This window comes from Solanum verrucosum, unplaced genomic scaffold (assembly GCF_900185275.1).
Source record: "Solanum verrucosum unplaced genomic scaffold, falcon-dt-bn FXZP01000261.1, whole genome shotgun sequence".
NCBI lineage: Eukaryota > Viridiplantae > Streptophyta > Magnoliopsida > Solanales > Solanaceae > Solanum > Solanum verrucosum.
In genome coordinates, this window is record NW_026019969.1 from 736,913 (window position 1) to 764,417 (window position 27,505).

The window sequence follows — 27,505 nt, forward strand, 5'->3', positions numbered from 1 at the left end:
ATATTCTTGATTGCAATACAAATGGTCAGTGAAATTTAAAAGATATTGTCATGAATTATACCGTTATTACTAATTACAAATTAAACTAGAAATTGAAAATGAAAATAATAGTGCTTGTGCAAAAATAAGAAGAAATCATTTTTTTGGTGCATACAAATACTATTTTCTCCATCCCATTTTATGTGACATTTTTCAAATTTCGAGATTTAAATAAATCTATTTTTAACAGTAAATTTTTCATAGATCTTTTAAACATTTTGAATTATCAATTAATAACATTTTTTACGTAATTTACAAATATATAAATTTTATTTCAAAAAAATTAAATATTTCAAATGCAAATTTCCGATCAAATCAAACTTTTTGACTCTCAAAAATGAAAAATGTCATATAAATTGAGACAGATCGAGTAACTTTCTTTGATTCAATATTTTTTTAAAATTAAATTAGTTATTTCTGGATTATGCAAAGAAATGAAAGAGGAAATAAAAAAAGGTTACTGTAACTGAACAATACGACACCTCTCATCACCCACAACGCTCTTTCTGTTCTTGTTTCATCTGTTCGAGACGGTTTTCTCTGCAGGCTGCTTCATGAGCAGACTGCAACTTGCTGTAAATTTCAGCAGAAAGGGCAATTCCGTCAGCGTATTATCCATCTGGGTTTGATCTGAATCCTCGAAAGGCTTCAATATTTAGGTTTCTTTTGCTGCCAATCGAGGGCTGTTCTAAAAGACACTGTTTTTGTAAAAAAGATTCATAATTTCTGCTTCTATGGAGGCTTACAAGAGATGGGTCCGAAGGAATCGTGATTATGTCCGCCAATTGAGTTCTCTAGCCAGTGTATGCCCCTACTTAACATTTATTGTTTTTAAGTACCTTTTACAACAAGTGTTTTCTTGCATCTTGGTTTTTAATGGAGTTAATTATTTGGCTTCTGTCAACTTGCAATCTTGATATTAGTTTTGTTAGTGGCAATTGTGCGTGTGTGAGAGAGAGAGAGCTATTCTTGATTCTGCTTCAGATTGGCACTGTTTGTGGGTGTATGGGTAGTTACATAGCTGGCTCCTAATTTAAGATGATTATTGATGAACCAATTGTTTGTTATTGGAATGGCATGTCTCGAATGAAATGGTATAGTGGATATGTATAGCAGACCCCTACTAATTGGGGATTGAGGCATAGTTTGAATATTCTTAATGAGCCAAAATATCTTTATTAAGTTGGATGCTTCCTTTTTCTTTTGGGGTTATATGTTTCTTTTGGATTTAAATAAGGAAGAACGGGTTGTTTCGTCATCTAGGTTTTGATATAGTTAGCGGGCAGTAACAGAGGGTTGGTTTTCAATCTCCATTCAGACTTCTCTTGGAAGGCTTTTCTAATTTAACTCGAGAAATGAAACTGGTTACAACCATGGATTGTTAGCAAGATGCTATGGAATGTTACCCTGCAAACATGTGAGGCATATTTCTTGGGGATTAGTTAGTTGAAGGAACTCTGATGTCTATACATGATTTCTGTCCTGAAGTTAATTTTGATATTACTGCTGTTATAATTTCTTCTTATGTTTTACCCTACCTCTCCTCTCCTCTACTCTATCTTGGTTGAGCCAATCATCAAGAGAAAATGAAAAGCATATATTCCTATGTTTGGGATTGAAAAAGTCAAGATTGTAAAGATTATCATTCCATGTTGCCTTTTCCAAAAAAAAAGATTTATCATTTTCTCAAAAAGTAGAATTTGAAAGAGGAAAGACGGGCCTTTTGGGAAATTATTTATAGTTTTAACCAGGTTATGTTATTCAAAAAGAAAAAAGCAGCCCCAAGGAGCTGTCCATAATGTATTTTGGAGACTTATCATAGGTATAAGATTGAGCATCTTATCTTTAATTAAAGAGGGGTTCTGGTGCCTTTGTCTTATTACATTTGTTTTTATATAAGACAATATGGGGAGAATTACTTGGGCGCTGATTTACAAACAGTAACCAAGCAGTCCAAAGTTCATCTCCAGCATGCTCTTAAGGATTTAAATGTTTATCATTCAGCACAAGTTGTTTTTTCCATTCTTGTTGATGCTTATTTGCTTAATGGTTTTCTTAGCTTGAAGCAACATAGATTAGGTCTTAAATTGTATAAGATACTCCGGATGACTTACCATTGCAGCAGAACATTCTTTCCCCCCTAGAGTTGCATTAGATCAGTTTTGGTAAATTAGACTATTGGTCTATCAAACTGAAGAAATAGATCACAACATGTCAATCTTTTGCTACGGCATTGAAAAATATTACTCCCTTTTGTTTCAATTTCTTTGTGTTACTTTCCTTTTTAGTTAATTTTTAAAAAATGGTCTCTTTCCTTTTTTTGGCAACTCTTTTATTCTAACCACTCACATGGTACGTTTAAGACCACAAGATTAAAGGGTATTTTGGTACATTCTACATATCTTTTGTTTAAGACCACAAAATTCAAAAGTTCCTTTACTTTCTTAAAACTCCGTGCTTGCAAAAACCAGGAAAACAAATTGAAATGGAGGGAGTATCATTTTTCTGCACTACTCTCCTATGATGAGATCCAGTCATGACAGAGATACCTTTCTGATATATGCTTTTCACTGATAACTTCACTTGCTAAACCTTCACCAATGACAGGTGATATGAAGGAAGTGCCAGAGTGATGGCAAACATAGGGGGTCCCATCTTTTTAAAAGATCTTACTTTTACACAAATGAAGCAAACATTTTTTCCCTCTTTTGCTAAAAATATACTCTAGCATAAAGACAATCATTAAAAAAGGACATGTATTCTCTCTCTTTTTCATTAACCATTTTGTTTAGTATAGTGGCCTGATCAGAACATAAAGCAGAGATTACCAAAATTTGCCTGGTCTCCTTTTTTAAAACATTTGTTTGTTTTTTACCTTTGGTTCATGCAATGATGTACCATGTAGTTTTTGTCATTCACTTTTACTGATAAGGTTTGCCATTACTTTCATTAGCACACTTTAATCATCAATTTGATGAAAATCTAGTAGATGTTGATAAATGATAATCTCGTTTCCAATGTATGACCAGGGAATGACATGGCTTCTTCCAGAGCGGTTTGCTGCATCAGAAATCGGGCCAGAAGCAGGTTTATTTGAAATTTTGGTAACATTGAGCTTCTTCTTTCTGCTTATAAAACTCAGCGTAATACATTGTTTCTTTTCAAAATAAGTCTACCCCATTCTTATCTTCTTTGAAAGTAATGCACAATTGGCAGTTAATATTTCTGCTTTCATCTTGTGAAAGTTTTGCACATATTGGGTTTTCTAATTCTCTTAATATAATGTTTTACTACCCTTTGTAAGTGTTTTCGTGAGCGCCGTGTAATGTAGATAAGTAATTGGTTTAGCTATGTTGGTTTTCCTACCTCACATGGCTATGTATATTTATTGCGCCCTATTTTTGGCAGTCTCCTCGATCCTTGGAATGGTTACCACAGTAAATGAGCATATTATAGAGACAACTCCAACGTCGGTGCATACTAGTTCTGCAGAGACTTCGTTTCTCCCTTTGTCATTATGCCTTACTTTGTTGAGAGACTTGGAAACATTAATTGAAGTAGTAGCTGAGCAGCTCTATGGCGAAGATAAAAAATGGAATTTGATTGCTCTTACAGAGGCTGCCAAGTAAGTGATATATTTAACTTTAACGCAGCTTATTTACTTAAACATTTGATAATTTTTTATTAAAATATAACAATTTGTTTTGAATGGATGCCAGGGTGTGCGTGAGACTGGCTGCTTTCAGAACTACAGGATATAAAATGCTTTTGCAAGGTGGGGAGACTGAGAATTTGGAACATTCAGATGATTTGAGTCCCCAAGGAAACATGGGGCACTTAAGGAAGCCTATCCAAAATCAAGGACTGGGTGTCAATCACCCTCAGGGTTTGAACTCGTGGAATCTTGAGGGTAGGGCAATGTCTGCCTTGAGTAGCTTTGGTCAGAATGCTAGGATGGTTTCTGAGCCGACTTGGTTGCACAGGGTTCAACAGCAGCAAGCAATTTTGGAACCTCCAGGTAATTGCTGGTTTCAGTTAAATTCAAACTACTTCTGATGATGACGCCATAATTTTCTAATATGTTAGCTTCCTTATATTATTACAGCTAAGATAATCAGAACTCCGAGTCTGTCAACCTTCTTATCTGAGAAGGGTATTCGTGGAGGGTTATTTGTGACTGGGGAGACTATGTTTGTCCTAAGACCACTTATATATGTCTTGCTGGTAAGGAAGTATGGAACACAATCATGGTTTCCTTGGTTCATCTCCTTGGCTGTGGATCTCATAGGAAACAGCATGCTATCAGCCACAACAATGTCCCAAGACAGCAGGAAAGATCAGCATTTTCAATTTTCTAGATCAGAGAAGGATGAGGTAAGAAATATTATAGATCATTGCACAGAATCTTTGTATATATATACCCCCCACCTCACCCCAAATAAAAGAAGGCCTCTATCCCCTCGAAAAGGAAAAGTAAGATGTGTTCCGGTTACCCAATCTCATATTAAGCATTCTGCATTGTTGCTTCAGACACATTTCTTTCAATGGTAGATGGAACAGCGTGTTATTTGGTGTCTCTCACTCTGTCTTGACTGTCCTGGAAATCACAGTTCTTGAACCAATCTGCAGCAAATCTTATGTTTTTGATATGGCAAATACCCCACCTCCCTGGGGGCTAAACGTGTCTTTTTCCCAGTCCCCCCTTGGTGATTCGTACTTCCAGCCTGAGGAGGAGAGCCCTTTCCACTAGGAATCCTTCACTTATCAATCTGTGTTTCTTATTTTGTCTTGGGGAAACTGCAGATTCTCATTCCAATTCTTACTTGCTTTCACACCCTTTATTCCATTTCAAGATCCAACTGATTTGTTCAATAGCTTTTGAGTTTATCTATTGCAGCAATATAACTTTCTTCATTAAATGATATGTTTTACTCCAAACACTGCAGTTAAAAAGAAGGAAGCTGTTGTGGGTGCTTTACCTCATGCGAGATCCATTTTTCTCCAAATACACCCGGTAAAGATACTCTTTTCCTTTAATTTCTTGTTAATTGCTTCATATAAGAAAACAGCAGAAAAGATAACCAAATGGGGATCAAAGCAAATGCTAACGCCTTAAAATTATTTCAGGCGAAGACTTGAAAGCACTCAAAAGACTGTAGAACCTGTTCCTATAGTTGGATTTTTTGCAGGTATTTTTAATGCACTTTCCTACCAAGTTTCAAAAGTTGATTCATTTGACATCGTTGAAGTAAAAATTGACATTATCCTTCTTGACAAAAATGTTTTTTCCTTGATCATGTGCAGAAAAACTTATTGAACTCCTTATTGGAGCCCAGACTAGATACACTTACATGTCTGGTTCTTGAAGGGAAGCTACTGAATGTGTGTTTATGCATTCTTTGTTATTTGACAATGGGGAACAAACTTCTCTTTTTTTCTTCAGTTGTAGCATTTTGATATCATAATCTTAAAAAGGTGTAGCATGTTGAAATTTAGAACTAATAAAGGTGTATAATTTTGTTCTTATCCACAAGTGCATTGAGGTTCCATGCTGCATCAGCTGTGCGGACTCTTCACTTTTGATGTCGTACTCCTTCGGATTCTCCAAATATATATACTTTTTTTGATGTCGTACTCCTTCGGATTATCCAAATATATATACTTTTGGAGAATCTGACACACACTATTTGACAGATTTGAAGAGTTAGAGCAACATAGGCAGCCTGCATCAGATGGAGCAGCAATTAAATGCTATTGCTGGCTGTCTATTTAAAAAGGATTTAAATTACGGAAAAGGGTTAAATATACCCCTGCACTATAGGAAATAGTTTAAATATACCATTCGTTATACTTTTGGGCTAAATATACCCCTCCCATTATACTTTGGGCCAAATATACCCTTTATTCGTTAAATATGTGGGTTCTATTCCTAGAATAAACATGGGAAAGGTTGAGATCAAGTTTAAAAAATCATATCACTTTTATCCGGTTAATACCCAAATAAACTCACTAATATACTTTCCTGCTAAATCCATCTATAAGTCAAACAAAATCAAAACGAAATTGTCAACTGATTAGCTTCAACTGATACATGAAGACTCATTTTATAACTACTGTTCCCATTTTTTTTCTCTAAAATACAGAACATTAAAAAAAAATTGCGTGTTATATTGTTCTTGTTGAGTTTATCATCTGAGTTCAATGGTGAAGTTTTTGAAATTTCAATTAAGGTGGTGCTTGAAACTCCATTGATTTGGATTGATGTGCTAAAATTAGAATGCACATTAGGTGGAGAAGTTGAAAACAAAGTTGTTGAATTTTTGCCTTTCGAATTTGTGGCCGATGAACTTTTAAAGTTTGTGATTGAAAGTTGTTATAAATCAACCGAGTATTGAAAATTATTGTTATTGAAGTGATCAAAACTGATTTGAAGAAAACAACTTTTACATTACTCCATTGTTGAGATTTGAAGCTTTGTTGGGGTTGGGCTATGGGTTATTTTTTTTGTTGGCAGGGACAGAAATTATTTGGGTCCTTTTAATTAATCTCAAACCCTTTATGTAATTACGTATTTTGGGTATTAACCAAATAAAAATGATCTGGGTTTTTAAAATTAATCACAACCTTTCACATGTTTATTCTAAGGTTGGGATCCATATATTTAATGGATAAATGGTATATTTGGCCCAAAGTATAACGGGAGGGGTATATTTGGCCCAAAAGTATAACGAATGGTATATATAAACTATTTCTTATAGTACAGGGGTATATTTGAACCTTTTCCATTTAAATTATATAGACGGAAGTCTGATGAATATATCTATACTAGCATTAGTAACTTGCATTATTTTTTAGTTTAATTTCATTTAATATAGATGGGGTAATCCATAATTATCTTTTAATTAGTTGATGTGGAAACGACTCATAAATTAGAGAGTGAAAAAAAAGGAGTTATGCTTGAAACATACTATATTTGAATCATAAAACAATTTAATGAAACTTTTTTTCACTGGAATCCTTGGTGAATAGTTGAAAATTTTGACAGTAATTTTTGAGCGTGAAGACCGACTCTATGATGTGAGGAAGTAACTAAAACTAAAAGGTAACTAGATTTTATTGCTGGTAAAATTTGTCCTCACCTATGATTAATTAACCCTTTGGTTTTAGTTTGCGGATTAAATTATTTCAAAGTAAGATTTTTCATCACGAATCTGGATTATGATGCTTTATCACCTAAAATATGACTTTTTAGTGAAAATTCATATTAATTAAGCATCAAAACAAATATCAAACACGGGAATGGGCAAAATATGCATGATAATATAATTTGCGTCTTTTTTCAAATACTCATATAACTGTTTTACCCTTTTAAATCTGTTGTTAGATATTTATATCATTTGGCTAAAGTGGTGTACAATAACAGGTGCATGCCATAGCTAATTTGAATGCAAATTAAAAAAAATAAAGCAAGGAACATGTTAAAATCGATTAAACATAATGATAGTATAAAGATTACTTAATTAAGCGTGGCTTAGCTAAGTTAGGAGTGGGCTACAAGTACAGTTTGGGACCATATAGTAGAGGGGTTAAGTCCCCCACTCTAACTCTCCTATATATGATGGAGTTTGGTCTTGTAGGTGAGCCATACCCAACTACAAGTCCTATTAGATGTTGGTGGCATTCTTTTTTGTTTTGTTTCGTTTTAGATTTGCTTTTTGTAGAAGATGGAATTTGATGTAAATATCGAGTATGAATAAATGCACACTTGGTTGATTTCCTAGACCAACTTGGTTAAGTTTCAAAACTGAAGTGATAGAAACCTATCAACAAGAAGTTTCATATCTTTAAAAATTTTGAGTGTGAGATCAGAAGTTACAATGTAATTGATTCATAGATTTAACTTAATCTTATCTTAGTTAATTAGAGGTTAAGATGATGGACCACTCTCATCACATTAAAGTACTAGATTGGTCCATCACCTACAAACCATTACTACTATATAACCCCACTCCCTGCTCTACTTCTTAGCCCCTTATCAACTAGACTAGAGATGGCACCTAATTAACTAGGGCCTAATTTGTTTTATAGGAAAAAAACTCAAATATGTCAGGAAACTTTGAGAAAATGCTCATTTATATTGTTCGTTAAATATTTGACTCATCTATGCTATTTTCGTTTGAAAAAAAGTTATCCCATTTATTGGTGTTCCGTTCTCATTCTATTTATAAGGTAAGCTGCGCAAACAGTCCACAGCGCATCACTATAACACATTGCGTATCTCTAATGGAATCTAAAAACATTAAGTCCTTCACGGCAGCGCCATCGTCTGCGTGGCGGCGACAGGTGGCTCCACCATTGATATCTCCCAAGCAAGAGCCTCATGACATGGCTGAGAAATCACCGGCTCCATCCATTATCAAAGTCACACTACCAACCCCAAAACCGAGACCGTCGGTACCACCACCACCACAGCTTCCACCGCGTGGAAATGATGCGGATCGGCCTACGAAGGTAGACGGAGGAGGGCGGAGGATAAGAATACCGGCAACATGCGCCGCCAGAGTCTTCCAGCTTACTCGTGAACTCGGTCACAAAAACGACGGTGAAACTATTCAGTGGCTCTTAGAACGTGCTGAACCGTCCATCATCTCCGCCACTGGCACTGGCGTTACCGCCGTCTCAATTAACGGCACCACCAAAATCCCCACCACTGAAAATAATGACACTTTAACAGGCAAACGCAAACGTTGTGATTGTGGTAACGTTAAATTTATCGACGTTAAACAAAGAAATAATCATGCAATTCGGGAAAATGAAGCAAAATTACCGAACAATACGGCAACAATTTTAGCTCCGGTGATGTCGATAGTATCACCTCAGACAATAATGCCAGTGGGATCAATGTTTTCCGTTCCGGCGAGAATAAACTCGAGTATGGCAGCACCGTCAATGGTTTGGTTAATTCAGCAAACACCATTGATACCATCATCAAGGCAAAGTGCAGCTCAGGTGAATTGTGTTAGTGTTAGGCCAGCAGCTACTTTCTTGGGTGTTCCAAGTGCGTCACTCATTCCTGCTTCTGCTACCAATGTCTCCTCCTCCTCCTACTCGTTCGGTCATTGTTGATCGCGCTGAATCAACAACAATATACCAGTATAGTTTCACAAGTGAGATTTCGAGAGTCTAGAATGATCGCGCCAAATTCACTGTTCATTATTGGCCACACTGGAATTTAATGCTAATGATCACTTTATTCAACTGCCAGTACAACTCTTCTTCCATGATAAGTGTTGCTTTAAAATTTCCTCAGATTAATAGTTCAATCTATGACCAAAATTCACAAATTGTAGCTAGTACAGATTCTCAAAATCATCTAAAAATTTTAAAAAACGAACTGTACAACTTCTACTATACTCAACGCAATCACCATCTTCCTCTGCCTAACTGCTAACTGTATTGAATAGATTGAAAACTGCTGGAGATACCCCAATCAGGGATGTATAGTTTTTTCTGGGTTCAAAAATCTGAACGGGTGATATAAAGAGAGGAAAAAAAAAGGGAAATCAAATGGTAAGATTTTCTTGAATTGCCAGGAATGATCCTATTATGTTTCCACCAACATCTGGGAAATTTGCACATCCCGTAAGATTCTTCACCTTACCTTTGCGATCAACTTCAACGGGGTATTTTAAGAGGTGCCCTCTCATTTCTGTTACTTCATCAGATGCAAATTGCTTCCAGTTATATTCACCCATGGACCTAACCCGTCTTACACATTCTAATGACTCCGGCTGTCTGAAGCAATCCTCAACAACTCCAAGATGCTCCGCCCACAGAGACATTCTATATCCATGAATCTGCAGAAGATAAATTTGCACCAACGACAGTAAACGGATCAGATACACACACACACACAAAAAAAAAAAGTCTTTAAGCTTCCTAGAATACATACAATATTAGCTAGCACACACATCAAAAAAGTATCATATGATGTTTAAGTAATATTTTTCCTGGAATGATAATGTAACCAAATTATTCAGCACAAATATTGAATTTGCTAATCACCTGTCCATAGGGTGTTGACTGTTTTCTTGCCCATGTATGATGAGGTTGATATGCTCCCATTGCGATCTCAGTGTCTCTAGTGCCCTCCAGAGAGCGCTGGTTGATGTTTGCAGATCCCAATATCACATACTCATCATCCACAATCATGCCTTTAGAATGAACATAAATCATGAATCTACGGGATTTTCGGCTGAACGCCTGCAACAACATATTCAAATCATTAACTCTGACACTGATCAATAGTATGCAGTGCACGACAGGTCGAGGGCACAGTTTTAGGAGGAAACTTGCCAGAGAGCTAGTAACTTCAAAAAAAAAAAAAAAAACATCTTGCAATGGCCAATTAGGAAAAAGAAAAGAGAATTTTAATAAAATTAAAATAAAGAGAAACTTCAACAAATAGGTAAGTGGACTAACTGTCAAGACATAAATAGAATTTTTCAGATTCTTTATTTAGGATAATGGAGGTCATTGCAAGTACCTGAGGAGTGTTTGCTGCGCTAGGACTCTCATTTCCCTCAACTTTACCAGCCTCACGGTTACCAAGACAGTAGAAGTTCAAATAATCTTCCGGAGAGTATGAATTCTGAAGCCCAACCTCCTCTAAAGCCTTGTAAATAGTCTCATACATCATTTGCATTGTCTTGTTCTGCAAACCAACATAGAGACATGGGGTTTCACTAACACAACTTGTAATAATTTGAGAGCAGCTGATTATTCAATAAGCTGAATGCATATGCTATCTTCCTTAGTATGGCACAATTCCTCAAGCAATTTAAACTTTAAGTAGCTTTACCTGCCAATATAGTATTCTCTGTGTAGCAGCCCCAGTTGGATTACCCTCTGGCCACATTGGGAGGACAATGTATGCTGCAAACCTCTCATGTGCTCTTATCTTTTCAGCTATTTTAAGTGCAATTTCCATGGGAATCAGATTATTTGCACCTGCAGGCAGCACACAGGTAATTCAAATATTGGAATTGCTGACTACCAGAAGATAACTATTTTACTTTCCAAGATATGTAAAACTGTTAAAAGGCAGACTCATTTTGCCAAATAAAGATGCACCATTAGTGTTGGACTAGTGGAATACCACTTTTTCTTTATGACCAACAAATCCGTCTGGGTCCTACTCTTAGGACCAACCGCAACCTTCGAAACTCGGGGACAATGGGCCCGCCTCTCTGCGCTTCTCCACTTAAACACCACGCTTAGTTCATATGATGCAAGGCCTCTTACCCTCTTGACACTGCAACACCCCCCCAAACCCAACACACACACACCAAAAAAAAAGGAATATGCCTCTTACCCTGTTTTCATTACTGAAATACCTTCTGAGTTATCTCTCCAGAAAATATTCACTTCCCGGTCTTTTAGGATTATGCTCAAAATGCTACTCCCCTCGTACCAATTTATGTGGTGTTGTTTGACTAGATATGGAGTTAAAGAAATATGGAAAGACTTAGCGATATTCCAAAACTACCCTTATAATAAATGAATTTTTAAATAGAAGAGTACATCTTTTTTGGAATTTTTGCCAAATAAGTGGGACCCAATATGGGTAAAATGTTGATAGTGTCATTAAACATGTGTCAAATTAGGAAATGTGTCATTCTTTTAAGGGCTGACTAAAAAGGAAAGTGTGTTAGAGGGAGTAAGTAATATCCTTATATATATGTTTTTTTTTTTATAATATCCTTATATATATGTTGAGCGGAGCTTAAATTGGTTTTGATAAATAAACAAACAACTACAAAAGAACCAGGTCTCTTGGAGTGAGTTATTGGTTATGTTGTTAACTGGATTCCAGGAATGCTACGTAGATATCGTAAGAACAAAGTTTTTAGAAGACTGCTGATCAGAAGCTGCAAAGCTGATTCCTATTGCAAGTTGGATTCTTGAAGAATTAGGTTCATGGGCTACACACGTTGCATCAAGGAATTCGTGAAAAACAAGAAAATGTTGATACATTTGCACAAAAGGAAAGAAATTAAGAAATAGGAGAAAACATGTGGAGGTCAAAGCAAATGAGGCAACCAAGTCCAAGTAGGATTGGATTCCTTAACCAAAATACTTTTGGTTTTGAAGAATAAAGTATAAGAGAATTCGACCAACCTCACTCCTATATAAAGCACCATATTGTGGTTGTTGGAGGCTAGTTCTATTTCGCACAAATACAATTATTACTCTTGATAAATAGCAGTCATTGCAAGAAGGTGTTGATTCAAGCTACTCAACAAAAGAACCTGTTCCAGAAGAATAAGTTGTTTAGTTCTTGAGTTGGTTAGGCTTGAGTGTTTGGTTCTAAATTGTAACCTATTTTGCTTTTCAGAAGTATTATTGTAGATGATCAATTGTGAAGTTCATTCGTTCCTAGAGTAGACTAGGAGATAGTATTGAAATGGATTGCTACAATTGGGTTGATTGTAGGGGACCATAAGGAACTTGTGGATGGCTCTCAAAAGCAGCTCAAAGATTATTGTGGGCAGAGGAGATAAAACCAAGTTCTGGACAGATGAGGGGTGTGGCAATGGGATTCTAAGGGACCTGGTCTTTTCCCAATATGCACAAACCCTGATGGCAGATTAGAGGAGATGTGGTTTCCACAAGGTTGGAACCTAGTATTCAGAAGGTTGATTAATGATTGGGAGATTGATAGAGTGGTGGAGTTCTTGAGCTTTGATCGGTGGATTTCATGGTACTACTCTAGAGCCAGACAAATTAGCATGGAGACATCACAATGATGGGATGTTTTCTGTGAACAGACTATACAATTGGGGACTTAGAGGAAGTGCAGGAAGAGAGGCATCAACTTAGGATCTAGATGCCTCCTTTGTGAAGAGGCTCTGGAGACTAACAAGCACCTATTCATGCACTGTAAGGTTACTGCTCAGGTGTGGGCTCTGTTTACTAACATAGTCAATGAATACTGGAATGCCAGAACACACTTCTGACCTCCTAAGTTGTTGGATCAAAAGAGGAGGCAGTAGAAGTCAGAAAAGATGGTGAAGAACAGTTCCAGCATGTATTTGATGGACTGTATGGAAGGAAAGGAATCAAAGAATTTTTTAAGGAAAGGAGTGTACAATACAGAAGATCAAATGGAAAGTAATTACTACTCCAGGCTTTTGGTGTAAAGAACAAGATATAGATGATGAGATCCAATTAGTGGACTTCATAGGATCTAAGTATTTTTGTATTTTCTTTTCTTGTAATCATCTTTTGGAGGTGGCCAACATACCTTAATGCTGAGGAATACAAAAAGTTACCAGTTCAAAAAAAAAGGTACTAGAGTTTATAGTCCCTTTGATTATAGAATTGTAACCTAAAACCGCTCCTGAAGTCAATGATGTTTTGAGGTAAATCCTACAAGTGTAGGTCGTGTTTCATTACTCCCTTGAGTAAGGAGTTCTCCACATAGAACTACTTGTGCACTTTAATTTCCACACTTCACGTTCTGTTTGTGTCTAGTTTTCTTACGTTTAACTTGCAAAAATTGGGCAAGACACAATTTACCCCCTCTTGGGTCTAGGTGTATTGGTAAAATAACAATAGGAAAGATAAATTTCCCTAATAGAGTACCAAGGAGGTACTCCAAAAAGGAGTTACAACATTGCTTGTTACAATTACACTCCCTCAAAGTCAAGAAAATCAAAATAATGAGACATACTATCTATCATATAACTCCTACACCAAAAGTATGGAATCTGTAGGCATCTATATTCTTTAGGGGAAAAAATTATGTTTTTGATCTGCAAAGCATCTCTTATTCCTCTCTGACTAAATAGTCGTTTTGCATATCTGTATCCATCTTCTATTCATTTTTGGAGTCTGCCAGCATTACACGACACCTCCAATATTTTGTGGCATCACCCAATGCACCCCGCAAATGCTTTGGTTTAAGTCTCAAATGCTAAGTTATATCCTTATGTGTGACTTTCAGTTAGATAAGGGGAAGCCGAAATTCAATTTAACATGTCAATCTATCAGATCTAATCTCGCAAGTATAAGAATTTTTGTTTCATTTCCAACCCTTCCAAGCCCGACATAATAAAGAAGACAAGCATACAAAAGGACTAGGAAGAAGATGATATATTAGCCATAACCTAAAGCTGGTTATGTCAAAACCCAAGGACGTAAGTTATTTACGTGATTCATGCAGGAGTCTCCACAAGTAATCTTTAGTGGATCAAAATCAACTACCAAAAAGAGATAACTAGCAAATACAAACAGTTAGACGCATCAGAATTTACTATCCATACTTGTGTGCCTGCAACATCAGACAAAAACTTCTGAAGTGTTTAGTTCTATTTTACTTTTGGTGTAAACATAGTTTATTAACTCAAACAGAAGACATCTTTGATGTTCTAGATTGTTTGTAGGCAACAGATATAGTTTTGAGCTTTGATAGATTGTAATACTTTTGAAGGGCAACTCACTTTTGGTTGTAGTATACCTGTGGATATATAGAGTAAGGTTACCAGTTTTAAAAAAACAGACAAAAACTTGCAGAACCTATGCACGAACCCAGCCATTATTTGTTGCCAAAACTCTTATATCTCCAGCTAGTTCCTTCACTATCCTTGCGGTGTGCCAAAGACCCACTGTCTCCCACATAGTGAGCTGTCCTCCCAAAGAATCCTCTGCATATGCAGTTGATTGGACTTGAAACTCAGGAATGAGCTTGACATTGGATCCATTAGTGGGTAACAAGGATGTAAAGGTACCATAAAGTTATTGTGACAAAGTAGGAGTATCTACTCAGAGATGCAAATAGGCCACGAATAGTATTTTTTATCTTTTCATGATGACGGTGGTGTCCAGGCCAGCTTGAGCATAGCTCAACTATTCTATCGGGTGCCTACTTCCCACTAGCACAGGCACCGACAAACTTTGCCAACCAAGGGTTGGAACATATGAGAAGAATTCACCTAATGTTTTTGCCACCGCTGAGCATGAATAACAAATTTTTAAATCTACTCCGACGGCTTTTCTATAGTAAGTAGCAAATGACAATAACGAATTTGCTTTTTCGATGTATTCAGAAATTGGAAAATATTTATACACAGCATAAAAACAGCTTCTCACCAACATCTTTATGTTGAGTCCAGTTGTATGAAGAACCAATGAAATATTGATTTTCGATGTAAATGAAGTGTTGTGCAGCACGAATAGCCTTCACATATGCTGTGTGTATGCTCATGTCAATAAGTACATTTTTACCACACACCAAGTTCTGCAAAAAAAGATGGGAAAAAAACGAGTTTACTTTAAATTAGTAAATAAGTACTCCCTCCGTCCCATCTTATGTGATGCACTTTGACTATGCACCAAGTTTAAGAAAGAAATACTTTTGGAACTTGTGGTCTAAAACAAGCCATAAATATTTGTGTGGGTACAAATTACCTCATTAAGGGAAAAATGGAAGTTTCAAGTTAAATTGTTTCTAATATAGAATGGTATCATTTTTTCGGATAGACTAAAAAAGAAAATGCATCTCATAAATTGGGATAGAAGGAGTATATGTTTTGGTGCACGCAAACAATCCTTCCATCTATCTTTCTCACCTTCATTGTAGCTTCTTTAGGATCCTTTGGAAAGCCTTTGACCGAGTTCGAGTCAATTGAACGAAATATCTGCTTAATGATTGAAAAAAGAATATATGACTCTAAGATCAAAGACAACACACAAATTAAACTTCTAAGTTGTTGATATTAAGTTAATCACTTAACCTGTACATGCCAACTGTTAGGGTCATCACTACTCACAGATGGAGCATCAGAAATACCGACAATTTCAGGCATTCTTCCAATTTGAAGCAAATCATCATCAAATGACGTCTTCAACTTTCTAATGCCATGAGGCTTTGAAGCCTTCAACCAGCGCTCCTCAAAGTTTGTGAGAACATCATATGCTGCTGGACCATCAATTTTAGAGTGCAAGTCATGCCATGGTTCTCTTGGACAACCAGCTACACTCCCCTGTTAAGTACAGGTATGGATTACTATCTTAGAAACATGTTACTTGAGGGGGGAAAGGGTAATTGATGAGAAGACAACTTCTTCATCCAAGAAATATATCAAAAAGGGAAAAAACACAATGAAAGGTAAGTAATAAGACAAGTTTTCATCAGAAGATGCATTTTTCAACTTGTGATTGTAAAGCCTAGTAAAACAAATTAAGTTGATGCAGTTCACTAGGGATCAGTATGTAAAATCCTCTCCTGGTGCAAAATTGAATTATATAGACTAAGGATAAGTACTAAGGCAAGAAACTGAATGTCAACAGAGGAAGATGTAGAAAGACAAGTCTCATTCTCTTCGTTTGGCCAAAATTTTTAATCTGATCTTAAGGTTGAAAATGGTACAAGCTTTTAACAGTATTGGTCTAAATCACAGTCTTCAATTTTCTAAATGCTAGACCGTACTTTGACCAGACATGGTCATTAAGATAGTAGTCGAAAATGTATTTCTAATATTATTTGGAAATAAGGACGAAGAGTCAGATCTTATATTACTCCAGTGAAAAAATTGGTTCTCATTTAACTTGTTGAACAGGGACATCAAAATAGGGGAACAATGATTTTCATTTCGAAATCAGGAAGAGATTTTCAACTAGATGGTTTGGTACAGGAACCACAAATCACAATAACCTGATGTATGGTCATTATCATAATATATAACAGTTCTTATACTAAATAAGCTTTTAAAGAAGACAAGATTCACTAGTTGAAAACCTAAACTGCTTCAGTTTCACACACAAAAAAAATACTCCAACTATTGTAGATATGTACACCCATTATTTCTACAATAGCTAGGGTTGGCCAAGCTCAAAGATATTGAAGAAAGGTATTGATACCTTGGGGTAAGAGAATCCTAAAGAATTAAAAAATAAGCAAGTTTTGTACTGTCCGTATTACTGACAAATCCTATATAGTTAGAACTTGCAATTACCCAAGAAAAACTCATTGCGAAGATTGTCATACTTGTTCATATAACTCGAATATGCAGTGGAAAATCAGAAAATTAACAACGGCAATGAATGTCTCTGAAAACAAGAAAAAGGATATTAAGGATGATAAGTTACAGCATAAGTAGGGTTATGATAGTCCTCAGAGTGCACTGTCTTTAATGTTCGAAATAAAGGATGCTCCGGAGTATCATATCTCCCATCACACAAGTCAAGTCCTCCAACAAATGCTATGATTTTTCTTCGATTGTTGCCGGCATCAGCATCCATTATCACAGTTTTCTGATGATGTGTATAAATTACTCCAACTTCCTGCAGACCAAAACTCACAAAAGATTAGTCTTATGGAGTATTTAAGAAAATTAACTTAATTGAAGTTGTCCAGCAATATAACAGCATCAGACATCATCAAATGTACCTTAGTGGTATCGAGCAAAAGTTTTCAACTCTTTTAATTTACTGGGAAGAGGCATGTCATACAAAAATAATATCAAACAAAATTGTTCTATCCACATGATAAGGGACTCGGGGCACACCTTCACCAGAAAATGCCAGCAAAGAAACATAGAGGGAAGGAAGAAATGAAATGCAGTCAAACGAGATTTATAGTTCGAACAAACTTTACTTTGAGGGGGGGGGGGGGGGTATTACTTAGATGGTCCTCGCATACAAAAGACGATATGGGATTAATACTAGGAGAAACTATAAGCTCAGTAAAAACAGTATGGAAAAAGGAAGTTATCCATCCACTGAACAAGGAAGCTAATTCAAAAACAAATATGCAAGTATAAACATTTCTAGATGTATTAAAACAGTGAATGATGCTCAATGTGGCAATAATTCTAAACTAGAATTCCTGCAGGGCTACTGATCTCAAGTAAATCTTTTTGATAACTGGTCTCATATAACTTACCACACAAAGAACCATGGAAAGAAATGTCAAAATCTAACTTACCCTCTGCTTGACCCAACTGTGGCGCTTCCCTGCTACTCGAGGACAAAGCAGCACTTTCACAGAAGAATGCTTGAAAAAACTGCGAGTCTCTTCATCATGGGTTGCCATAACACCATCCTGCAGCTCAAAGTTAAGCATTAGAAACTACAATTAATGACGCCTTTGGAGACAATCTACAGCAAATAACAACAAGATAAAAACAGAAATTGGTTAGAGTGCCACCACCTATTAGCATTGCTGAAAAATGCTAAACTAGAAGTCCATCATCAAATAATCTTACTGAAATAAATGGATATCAAGATATGCATAGGCTGTAAGTATAACAGAATCACAATCTACCTTGCACGTCCAGGACATGGATTCTTTCCAGTTGTCTTAGTTGATGCACTAGTTTTACAGGCTGAAAAAAGATAAACTTTCCCTTGACTGTTTTTTGACTTGGCAGCCACAGAACATTAACTTAAAGCAGGCTTCTGATTTACTTTATTAATAAATTGTCTATGAATGTATATAATAGTATTTTAACTGATTAATGGTTAAAATTCTGAGTAGGAGGGTTGTTGAGTAACTAACAGCATATAAGCAGATGATGTGTGTATAGGATACATGTACGATTTCACATAATCTTTTCTCCAGACATTTTAAATGATTGTTTGGAAAAGGAATATAAACAAACCTATATCTGAGGCATGTTGTTGATAACAACCTAAGGCACTGAAATTTAATCTAATATTTAGATGATGCTTGAGTATTAATTTTATGCACATAAAAAAGCCAGAAGTTCAAAATAATTATGTTATCATTTACCGTTTTATAGCCAAGGATGCTTCTTGATGTAGGGTCATCCCATATTAGAAGCAGCACTCTAACACCTTCTTGTGACTTTAACTTTAAAAGATCCCCTAGAGTGTAACCTTCAACAGAAGCATCATCTCGAACAAGTTTGACTTTGTGCCACACTGACCAACCTGTAATGTAGATCAACCGTCGGGCTTGGCGTATGGCGTCAAAGATGTCACGCCAACACTTCCCATGTACATATTGCATTCCATAGTCAAGCATCACATTTGGAAGGCATCCATCAGGCACATGAGCATCTTGATACAGAGTAACTGTTCCACCCATCCGCAGTGGAAAATAAGTTCCAGGAACCCCATAATACTCAGGACCAGCACCAACTCCATGATGGTAAATACTTAATTTATCCATTGGATAATACTGGACTGATATCCTCAAAACTGCTCCAGCCTTGCAAGGTCTTCCACTACTGTTCAGGATCGGAAAGAACCCCTCTACTTTACCCCCTCCATATATCTGTTCTAGCGGGACAGCCACTGTCCCCATAAGCTGAGAACCTACTATATCATCATCCTTGACAAGAAATTGTACTTCCGCTGCATAGTGTGCAACAGGGACATTAAAATGTTGCATCCACACGGGATTTTCGTTATTGTTTATGACATAAGTCCGGCCAATCGTTGCATCAGCTACATTAATTGAGACGTATGGATCACTTGTGATCTTATTACTCATTTGCCCAAACATATCCCCAATGGTTTTGTGGAACATGTCCATGTTTGGGAGATTTTTTGCTTCGTATACCCAAATTTCCAGATTTCCATGTAAGAGCAAAACTTTTAAAGAGGTTTTAGAAGGCATGAATGGCACAACCTGCATAGCTTGAGTACTCTGTGGTTCAGCACATGAAGTTGGATAGGTTGGTTTTGCTGACTCAACTTCCCACCTTGAAAAGGATGAATTAGGGTGTCCATAAATATTCCCTTGAGCATTGTACTTTGCGGAAACAGGGTTCGGCCCCAAGTGATAAGTTGCAGGGGAACTAGGAACTGATGCTGATGCAGGGGCAGGAGGAGAAGAAAGTGAAGGTTGATTTTCAGACAAATTCATATTTGCAACGAGATCATGTATTGGTGGATAAGCTGAAGGGCGAGTGGAGGAGTCATCTTTACCATAATCATAGCTTGCCCCAGAACTACTAATAGATGAAACACTATCCTGGCGCTGGAGAGAGTCATGAACTTTGGATGGTTGGCTCTCCAAAGGCCTTTCTGGCCAGGAATGTTGATAATGCTGAGGTGAAGCATATTGGTAACCGCCTTGATGTTCAGAAGTAGGCACAGTAGATGTTGGGGGAGGTGGATATGCATGGGGTGGATAGGGAGGAGAGGCACCAGGTGATGGCGAAGGGTAACCATAGTCGAAAGAACTGGAGTGATGGAGAGTGGGAGCTGAAGGTGATGGCGAAGGGTAACCATAGTCGAAAGAACTGGAGTGATGGAGAGTGGGAGCTGGAGGTGCTGACGGAGCTGATGGATAGGGATGATAGTTATAATGACCAGAATGTTGTGTGTTGTAAGGGGGAGGATATTGAGGGGATTGATATGGATAGGGATATGCACCAGAACCTTGTGGAGGATATGCACCAGAACCTGGTGGAGGATAAGCACCAGAACTGGGAGGGGGGTATGGTTGATTTGAAGGTGGTGGAGGGTACCCATAACCAGTGTTATGTGGGTATGAATGTGAAGAATTGTTATAATTGTCCATCAGTACACACTACCAGGTTGCACTATTCTTGTTCTTTGGTGTACGCTAACATACAAACTGATCAAACCTAAACAATAAATCAAGAAACAAGACGGTCTGTCCAAGATCCTGAATTTTACCCAAATTCAACACACCATTACAAGAAACAAGGCTTAAACAAACCTCCTTGCCCCTTTAGGAAGAGGGGATTGCCAAAGATAGATGTTCTAGACGAAATGCATAAAATTGATCATGCGAAGAAATCGATTTCATCAAATGGGATCCTTGAATCTTGAAATATATTCATAATGTGAAAGAAAAACTAGAAGCTAATACAGCAATGAAACGCAAAAGATCAAGAAAAGAAAGTACCTTATGAGTAATTACTTAAAAGAAAAAGATCACAGAGAATAACAGGATCAGGTGAGAAGGAGAAGATTCCCAAAAAGGACAGCAATTGAACTTTGTGCCACAAAAATGGCGAATTTGTGCGTGTATGTAAGGTGTTTCGGCGATATTGAAGAATGACAGGGATTCAGGGTGGGTGCCGTTATCTTGACAGAGTCCGAAAGGTTCTTTGACGGTGAGAGACTTTTTCTGCTACTTTGCACATTTCAATTCATTTAACAGCGTCATTGCTGGCAGTTTCATACAAGGATAGAAGAAATTACAAATAATAACATTAAAAAGGCATAATAAAAGTCATTTAATTTGGATTCAACTTACCTATATATGGTTCCCTAATTTTTGAACACTTAAATTTGTATATAGTTCAATAATTCCTCTATCTATATTTACTTGTCAAATATTTCCTAATTTGATTTCTCTTTATACTTATCATTTTTGACAAATTAAGAAAAGACATTTTTTTATTATATTTCAATTTATTAACATTGAGTTAATGTTTTTGAAAAATGTACTGAATAAATATATTTGAGACTCTATCAATTAATAATGATAAAATGGTAAACTCACTATACCAATCATTATTTTCTCAATAGGTATGTCAAGTCAAAATTTGACAAGTAAAAAGAAACGAAAGGAGTAATAAATAGATATATGTGTCCTACGTGACGTTATGCATGTATGTCGCGTAGAACCCGTGCGTCTATTTTTTTCAATTTCATACTCTATTTGAATATCTATTTGTAAATACTCAAAATAAATAACATAAATATCACTTAAAATCAAGTTAAATAACAAATTTATACCGATTAAAAAATCAAAGTATGAGAATTTTGTATTGAGTTTAATTTTGTCACATTATAAAATCTTTAGATTTGTCTTGTGATGGCGACACTTGTTCAAGTATCTGGTAAACCACTTAATTTAATTGATTATTGTATTTTTAGTTTTTAATTAGAGTATTAAACAAGTTAGATTATCTAACTGTTGATGAGTTCAACCAATTTTAGACTTTTAGCTCTTACTTTTGGTTCTAAAATTATTTAAAAATTAACTAAGTGGTGTAATGGTAACGTACTTTATGAATATGTGGGCTTTTCTTTATTTTAGGCTAATCAACGGTCAATATGATATGTTGTAAAAGCCAAATCGAAGTGTATTAGGCCTGCATTTTCTTTGTAATGATTAAAAAGTTTGACTTTAAAAATACATATGATTATTCAGAAATAATACTAAAATTTGAAGAATAACTAATGTAATAACATTCATTTTAGTTCATTTTCTCATCTGAATATAGAAATTTGTCTTTATTAAAATTAATAAATATAAACTCAAATAAAATACTTAGCAATCTAATTTTTTTTATTTTTTACCCTCCCTAGGAGCTCCCACCCTTTTCTCCCTTGGTGACTCGAACTCGTAACCTTCGGGTTGGAAGTGAGGGGTGCTTACCATCCGAACAACTCCCTCTCGTCACTTAGCAATCTAATATTATCAACAAAGTAAAGAAAAATAATTTATACAGTTGTTAGCTATGGTTTTTGGTAGTTAGTGGCGGTGGTGATGGTTGATGTTGGATGATTGATCATTGTGGTGACTAATGGTTATAGCTAATAGTAGTGTCGATAACAATGGTTAGGAAAAATATGGAGAACAACAAAGTTTAAGCAAGTTCCATTTCTATCACGGACCAAATGTCTACTCAAGGTAAAATTGAGTCATTTTATTGACAAAAAATAGTTTAGCAACTTTCGTGATACTTAGATAAGATCGAGTGACCCTATAGGGAAATAGTTCAAATGTCACAAATAGAAGAAAGAAAATCCCTTGAATGTTTCAGAGTGTTAGGCTCCTCCTTTGGCAAATAAGGTTAACTTTTTGCCTTTTCTTTGAAACTGCAATACAGTATTTGATTATACTATAGTTAGTTTATTCAGAAGAATACATTGACAGTTTCAAGAATTGGATGCTGTCATCAAATTTACCCCTTTGAGTTACTGCCAAGTGACAGCAATGGGACTTCTAACTATATGTGTTCTTGAAATCCAAGTCAGTGAACCAAATGTTGAATCACCAGGACTCCTTTTTCCCCTTGTAACAAACCTCACTTTGTATCTCAGTTTCTGACCATTTTTCTGAAATTTCAGAATTTTTGGCTTCACAGTAACTGATACTCCATAAGGTGTCTTCACTTGTACACTGTAAGTACTCCTGGGGGTCCCAACATTTGTCACAGTTCTTTTAAATGTCTGGATCAGATGTTGGTTGTTGCTGTCGAAAAGTACAGCGAAAGAAGGGTAGTTTAGATCACCAAGTGACTGAAATGAATGACTAGGACAAGTATAATTTTCTCTCAACAAAAGGGCTATTTGGGAAGAGTTGTAGTTTAGGCTACAGATATAATGTAGGTAATCTTCGGTTGAGATATCGTAGATAAGACCTGGATCAGAAGCCCTTTCAGGATCAACATGTCCTGAGCCAAAGACGAATGGTGTAGCTGATATTGAAGTCTCGGAAACAGCATCTGCAATTGGAGTTCTTTCTTTGTCAAGGGTATAAGCAGTTGTCATTAGTGCTGACTTGATTGCTGCTGGTGACCAATCTCTATGGACAGATTTAAGCAATGCAGCTAGTCCACTGACATGAGGGCAAGACATGGAAGTGCCAGAAAGAATGTTGAATTGCACACTTCTCTTATCGCTCTTTAGCATTGATGGGCTGATATTTGGAGGCCAGGCAGCTAATATGTTCACACCTGGAGCAGTAACATCCGGCTTGATAATATCCGGTCCAGCTGCACTAGGTCCTCTAGAGGAAAAGGCAGCCACTATTGGTGCGCGATTGCCATAAACTGTCCCCTCGAATTTGATTGAAGCTGTGGCTGTTTTTGTCAAGTTAATGTAATTCTTAATAGTAATGCCAGCTGAAGCTCCCAAGGATGTGGCAGGCAGGACATGAGCATCGGCATAAAGTTCATCGCCCTCGTCAACTCTATTTACCATAATCATTCCGGCTCCACCAGCTATTTTCACTTGCTCTCCCTTTTCAGCTCTGGCATTGATTCCTTTCTCACAGACAACAATCTTGCCTTTGACTAATCTTGAAGATAGTGTCCCATTGGTGCAAAATCGAGCTCCTTCCCCACCTGCTGTTCTTCCATAAACAAGTGGCAATTGCATTGTAGGCTTGCCTGTGTACAATGAAGCCCCTTTAAAAACATGTCCATCTCCAAGCTTGACGGTAGTTGGAAAGCTGCGGTCCAACGAGCTTGCAGCAACAGTCATAATCCATGGTGCTGCATTGCCAACACTTGAATTCAAAGGCCCTGAGTTTCCTGCTGAACATGAAACAAAGACCCCATGTTGGACTGCACCAAATGCAGCAATAGCTATATTATCAACATAAAATGGCTTTGGCAAGCCTCCTAAAGAAAGTGACAATACATCCACCCCATCAATAACAGCTTGATCAATAGCTGCTAAAACATCAGAGCTTGAGCAGCCTAACATGAAACAAGCTTTGTAAACTGCAATTCTTGATCCATAGCTCATACCACCAGCCAAGCCTTTAGCCAAACCAAAAAGGTTGGCACCATTGACAAGATTTCCAGCTGCTGTTGAAGCAGTATGTGTTCCGTGTCCTTGTGAGTCTCGCGGTGATCTGTAATCCTCTTTTTCATTGATTTTCCCTGCAGCAGCTTCATATCCTTTGGGAAAAATCCTTGCACCAATAATCTTTCTATTACAATTTGATTGAGCAAATTTCGCTCCAGCTTCACATTTGCCTTTCCAACGAGAAGGCACCGGTGGCATGCCAGAATCATGGAAACTTACATGTTCAGGCCAAATTCCAGTATCGATCACCCCAACGATCACATCAGAGGTCAAATTTGGACCACTCCAAAGTCCTCTGCCACTTTTCAGCCCAAGAAACTGAGGTGAATGAGTTGTGTGTAGGCTTAACATTTCATCTGGCACAGCTGTAAGGAATCCATCAACTTGTTTTAGTGATTCAAGTTGTTTCTTGGAGAGTTTCACCGAAAAACCAGAAATGGATTTTTCATATACATAGAGAAGCTGAGGAGGCTTTTCTTCTTGTTCCTCTTCACTATCATCAGCAGATATAGAACTAATAACATCTTCATACCATCTTTTGGAAATCCCAAGATTACTGTCTAATGATCTGACTTTGGTCTTGTCCATATGAACAACATATATGTCTCGTTCTGCTAAAGTAGATGAAATCACTGAAACTGTACATGCTAACAAAAACATGCAGTTTCTGAAGTTCATCTTCACTGGCCAAACAGGGGACAAAATTAGAAAAATATGAGAAAAGTTCACACATACAACACTTCATTTATAATATGTTTTGAACAGAGGCGGAGTTTGGGGGTTTTAAATTTTAGGACAAAAGATAGATAGTCGGGTTTGAACCCACATAACTAGTGTAAACGGCATTTTCACCCAATTTTGTTAGAAGGTTCATAAGTTAATATACATATATATTTATTTTAATTTTTTAATATATATACAAGGTTTATGGAAAAGCTAGTGGGTTCATCCGAACCCCCACCTAGCTCCGTCTCTAGAAAATATTAAATACTCCGTACAAATACAAAAGCATTCATACTTGTAGGATTTAATTACATGAACAGAGTACATTGAATTGCAGTCACTTCTTGTGTGCAAAAGCTAAAACTAATGCACTCTAAAAGTGACAAGACAATGACATTACCATCAAAATGTCAAATAAAATATAGTATACTATTTTTATTTTAAAAAAAAAAAAATTACTAAAAATTCGGTTCATCAAAGTTTCAAGACCCTTACACCAAATACCAAACCGAAGAATCAAACTTTCGAAGAACCGAAGTAGTTCGATTCGGTCCGGTTTTTTGTTTTTCCGGTACTAATGCCCCCACCCCTAAATTGAAGCCATACTCGTGAAGCAATAACTTCAACCACAAACCACTACATCTAATTAAGGTTGAAAATGTGAAGCTATTAAAGCAAAACTAACTTGTACTATTTAGACGTGAAATATTTTATATATCACGTATATTTAGAGCATAAAGGAAACTGGTACATGTATTTAATTTCTACCTAAAAGGTCTGTCTACCTAATAATTAAGTTGCGTGCCATAGCGAATTTGGAGTAGACACGACAAGCTTAATTACATGTGTACTGCCTAAGAAAAAGATATAAAAACATGTACATAAAAAAGAAACAGAATGACTGATTTTACATTCTGAATCCGCCACTAGTACTCGTGTACATATTGAAATGTTATAATGTGCATGGTGTTGTAAACATGAATATAAGGAGAAAACATACCTTTGTTTTGGGATATTCAGCTCAAGTACTGAGGAATGATAAAGGTTGATGGAGAATTTAAATAGGCCAAGGGAAAGAGTGTGACAAATTATGGCACTTTAATTTTGCTAGTTAGCAATAAAGAAAAATGAAATTAAAAGCAAACTTAAAAAAAAAAAAAAGGTGGAAAAACAGCTTAAACAATTGAGAGGAAATAGAGATATGATGGAATAATGCTGGCTTTTAGGAACTTCTATAGTGCTATATATATAAAAATACTTTTGTGCAATCATTGTTCAAAGAAGTTGTATTTCTTATTCATTGGGTCACTTAAAAATGGTGATACTAAATATAATTGTTAAATAATTAGACCCCACCAAAGAAAAAAAAAAGTTACTTAGCTTCATGCTGTTCATATTATTATCTTTTTAGATTCTTGTACATATATTTAGACAAGATTTTTTTTAAAAAAAAATTCATATTTTTAAATTTCGTGTCAAGTCAAGTCAAAATCAGATAAATAAATTAAAACGGAAAGTGTACATAAACTAGGATATGGTACTATCTTGAATCAGGATCAAAACTACCATTGTAGTTAGGGGTGTTCACGGGTCAGTTTGGATCGGTTATTGGTTAAAACCAAAATCAAATCAACTTAATTGGTTTTAAAATTATCAAAACCAAACCAAACTAAATATAGTATATATTTTTCGGTTTGGTTGTTATCGGTTTTGGTTCGGTTCGATTTGGTTATTCGGTTATTAACCATAGATAAAAATAAAAGAAATAATTCACTCAAAACATGAAAAAAGTGACAACAATCCATTTTAAATGAAAATAGTTAGAATGACTGACATTACAAAATTTTCAATCATTGAATTTACTCTGACTAAAGCTTCAAAATTAATTATTTTGGCCTAGAAGAAAGAGAGTGATATTTTCAATCTTATAAAATCATAGACACACTCATATACATAAAACCAATAAGATAAATATCCTCACCTTGGACATTTTTTCCTTCATAAGTAAATTATAAATAAATTTTGATGAAAACAATCTTTAAAATTATTTATAAAAATAATATATTATGTATGTATATTAATAATATATATGTATATAATTTGTCGGTTCGATTTGGTTATTTCTTCGGGTTTTTACGATCAAAACCATAACCAACCCATATACTATCGATTTTTAAAAATCTAAAAC

The 27,505-nt window shown here is 36.1% G+C and overlaps 5 protein-coding genes across 6 annotated transcripts; 3 read left to right on the plus strand and 2 right to left on the minus strand.

Moving 5' to 3' along the window:
- The first annotated feature begins 486 nt into the window (after positions 1-486).
- On the plus strand, positions 487-5,565 carry LOC125816209 (peroxisome biogenesis protein 16). Of its 2 annotated transcripts, none has more exons than XM_049495791.1 (8): positions 487-842; positions 3,069-3,126; positions 3,448-3,664; positions 3,759-4,057; positions 4,145-4,413; positions 4,986-5,053; positions 5,167-5,228; positions 5,344-5,565. In XM_049495791.1, exons 1-8 carry the CDS (start codon positions 774-776, stop codon positions 5,403-5,405), a joined length of 1,104 nt encoding a protein of 367 aa, XP_049351748.1. In that variant the 5' UTR covers positions 487-773; the 3' UTR covers positions 5,406-5,565. The 2 variants fall into 2 exon arrangements, with proteins under 2 accessions (XP_049351748.1, XP_049351749.1); XM_049495792.1 differs by having other exon boundaries at positions 730-842; positions 3,069-3,143.
- Positions 5,566-8,322: 2,757 nt separating this feature from the next.
- LOC125816232 (transcription factor TCP9-like) lies at positions 8,323-9,165 on the plus strand. The gene has a single exon (XM_049495809.1). The coding sequence runs from the start codon at positions 8,323-8,325 to the stop codon at positions 9,163-9,165; it is 843 nt and encodes a 280-aa protein (XP_049351766.1).
- A 350-nt stretch (positions 9,166-9,515) lies between these two features.
- Positions 9,516-20,227, minus strand: LOC125815452 (phospholipase D beta 1-like). Its single transcript, XM_049494924.1, has 10 exons — positions 18,836-20,227; positions 18,029-18,145; positions 17,191-17,385; positions 15,837-16,085; positions 15,672-15,740; positions 15,193-15,340; positions 10,901-11,049; positions 10,586-10,753; positions 10,105-10,302; positions 9,516-9,896 (listed from the first exon to the last, which is right to left on the minus strand). The coding sequence occupies exons 1-10, from the start codon at positions 19,934-19,936 to the stop codon at positions 9,603-9,605; spliced, it is 2,688 nt and encodes an 895-aa protein (XP_049350881.1). The 5' UTR covers positions 19,937-20,227; the 3' UTR covers positions 9,516-9,602.
- On the plus strand, positions 20,044-20,886 carry LOC125815453 (uncharacterized). Its single transcript, XM_049494925.1, has 2 exons — positions 20,044-20,223; positions 20,284-20,886. The coding sequence occupies exons 1-2, from the start codon at positions 20,173-20,175 to the stop codon at positions 20,665-20,667; spliced, it is 435 nt and encodes a 144-aa protein (XP_049350882.1). The 5' UTR covers positions 20,044-20,172; the 3' UTR covers positions 20,668-20,886.
- Positions 20,887-22,911: 2,025 nt separating this feature from the next.
- Positions 22,912-26,452, minus strand: LOC125816113 (subtilisin-like protease SBT1.1). The gene is made up of 2 exons (XM_049495706.1): positions 26,318-26,452; positions 22,912-25,277 (listed from the first exon to the last, which is right to left on the minus strand). Exon 2 carries the CDS (start codon positions 25,270-25,272, stop codon positions 22,975-22,977), a length of 2,298 nt encoding a protein of 765 aa, XP_049351663.1. The 5' UTR covers positions 25,273-25,277; positions 26,318-26,452; the 3' UTR covers positions 22,912-22,974.
- Positions 26,453-27,505: the final 1,053 nt, after the last annotated feature.